At 56.9% G+C, this 1,321-nt stretch overlaps 1 protein-coding gene across 1 annotated transcript; it reads left to right on the forward strand.

Annotated features, from left to right (window-relative positions):
- The first annotated feature begins 338 nt into the window (after window positions 1–338).
- Window positions 339–689, forward strand: LOC104531181 (glycerol-3-phosphate phosphatase). The gene has a single exon (XM_010175992.1). It carries the CDS (start codon window positions 339–341, stop codon window positions 687–689), a length of 351 nt encoding a protein of 116 aa, XP_010174294.1.
- The last annotated feature ends 632 nt before the right edge of the window (window positions 690–1,321 follow it).

Raw genomic sequence — 1,321 nt, forward strand, 5'->3', positions numbered from 1 at the left:
CGTGGCGAGTCCCCGGGCTCTATGGTCCCCATGCTCGGCCCTGCATCTCCTTGCACCTCGGTGTGCCAGCATGGCTGTCCCGGAGCCTGGGCTTCTCCTCCTCCTCGCTGCCCCCTCCCGAAAGAGGGAAGACCTTTGTTGAGCCTTTACTTCACTCGGGGAGTAGCGGTTCCTTCTTGATCTCGCTGTAGGACGATATCCAGCCTCCTGGCAGGTTTTAGGCACAGCCTTTCTCGGGACTAACCCGTTCTTCTGCCCGTCCTGTTGCGTCCCCAAAGCACCGTGTAGTTTTGTAGCAGCTCCTGTGGATGCCGAGAGTCTCCTGCAGTCTCTAATCCATGTTTTCTCCTCTCCTCCCAGGAACTGGCTGCCTGGTGAAGGCGGTGGAGACGGCAGCCCAGCGCGAGGCGTTCATCGTGGGGAAGCCCAACCGGTACATGTTTGATTGCGTGGTGAGCGAGTTCAACATCGATCCCGCTCGTACCATCATGGTGGGAGATCGGCTGGACACAGACATCCTGATGGGCAACAGCTGCGGCCTCACCACCCTGCTGACCCTCACCGGGGTCACCACGCTGGAGGAAGTCAGGGGTCACCAGGAGAGCGACTGTCCCACCAGGCACAGCCTGGTTCCTGATTACTACGTCGACAGCATAGCTGATCTGCTCCCCGCCCTGGGGGATGAGTAGAGCTCAGGGCTTGCAGGCTCCGCAGCGGTACCCCCAGGAGAGCCCCCGTTACCCGCCTCGGGACAGTCACTAGGAGAGCACCCGCAGTTAGTGACCCTTTGCTGTTTAACCTTCCTGTCCTCTGATAGGATCCTGTTTACATCTCAGCCTTTAAATGCACTTTGGAAGGACGAGGACATTAACGGTGTCACCCACGTCTTGTAGGCTTGGGGCTTTTGTTTGGTTTTGTTTTTTTTAAATTATAAGCAACATATCTATCCAGATGTTTGTGATACTTGATGTCACGTTGTCCTCTAGACTGAGTTGAGGGAAGTAGAGCTGGTTGATCTGAGGAGAAGAACCCAAGGTCTTGTGGCGTGTCCTCACCTGGACGGGCCGTGGCTCCGTCCGGTTTATTCAGGGAAAGGTCTCGGAGTGTGGAGGGATGTAGCGGCGGTTTGGAAACGCAGTAGCTGGTGGAATTGGCTTTTGGCTGGTGTTTTTTCTCTGGCTGAGGTGCTGTTTAGCAGCACAGCCCCCTGCACGCACGTCAGGGCACAGAACCTGAAGTCCATCTCCTTGGTTGGGTGGTTGCAGACGGCACTGGCGCTGCAGATCAGGGCGATTCCACTGGCAGAACCCAAACCGTGTCC

Source organism: Antrostomus carolinensis, unplaced genomic scaffold (assembly GCF_000700745.2).
Source record: "Antrostomus carolinensis isolate BGI_N321 unplaced genomic scaffold, ASM70074v2 scaffold31529, whole genome shotgun sequence".
NCBI classification, from domain to species: domain Eukaryota; kingdom Metazoa; phylum Chordata; class Aves; order Caprimulgiformes; family Caprimulgidae; genus Antrostomus; species Antrostomus carolinensis.

What these genes read in the sequence shown, in the direction of transcription:
- LOC104531181 (XM_010175992.1), top strand. Translation starts at nt 339, where the DNA reads ATGTTTTCTCCTCTCCTCCCAGGAACTGGCTGCCTGGTGAAGGCGGTG.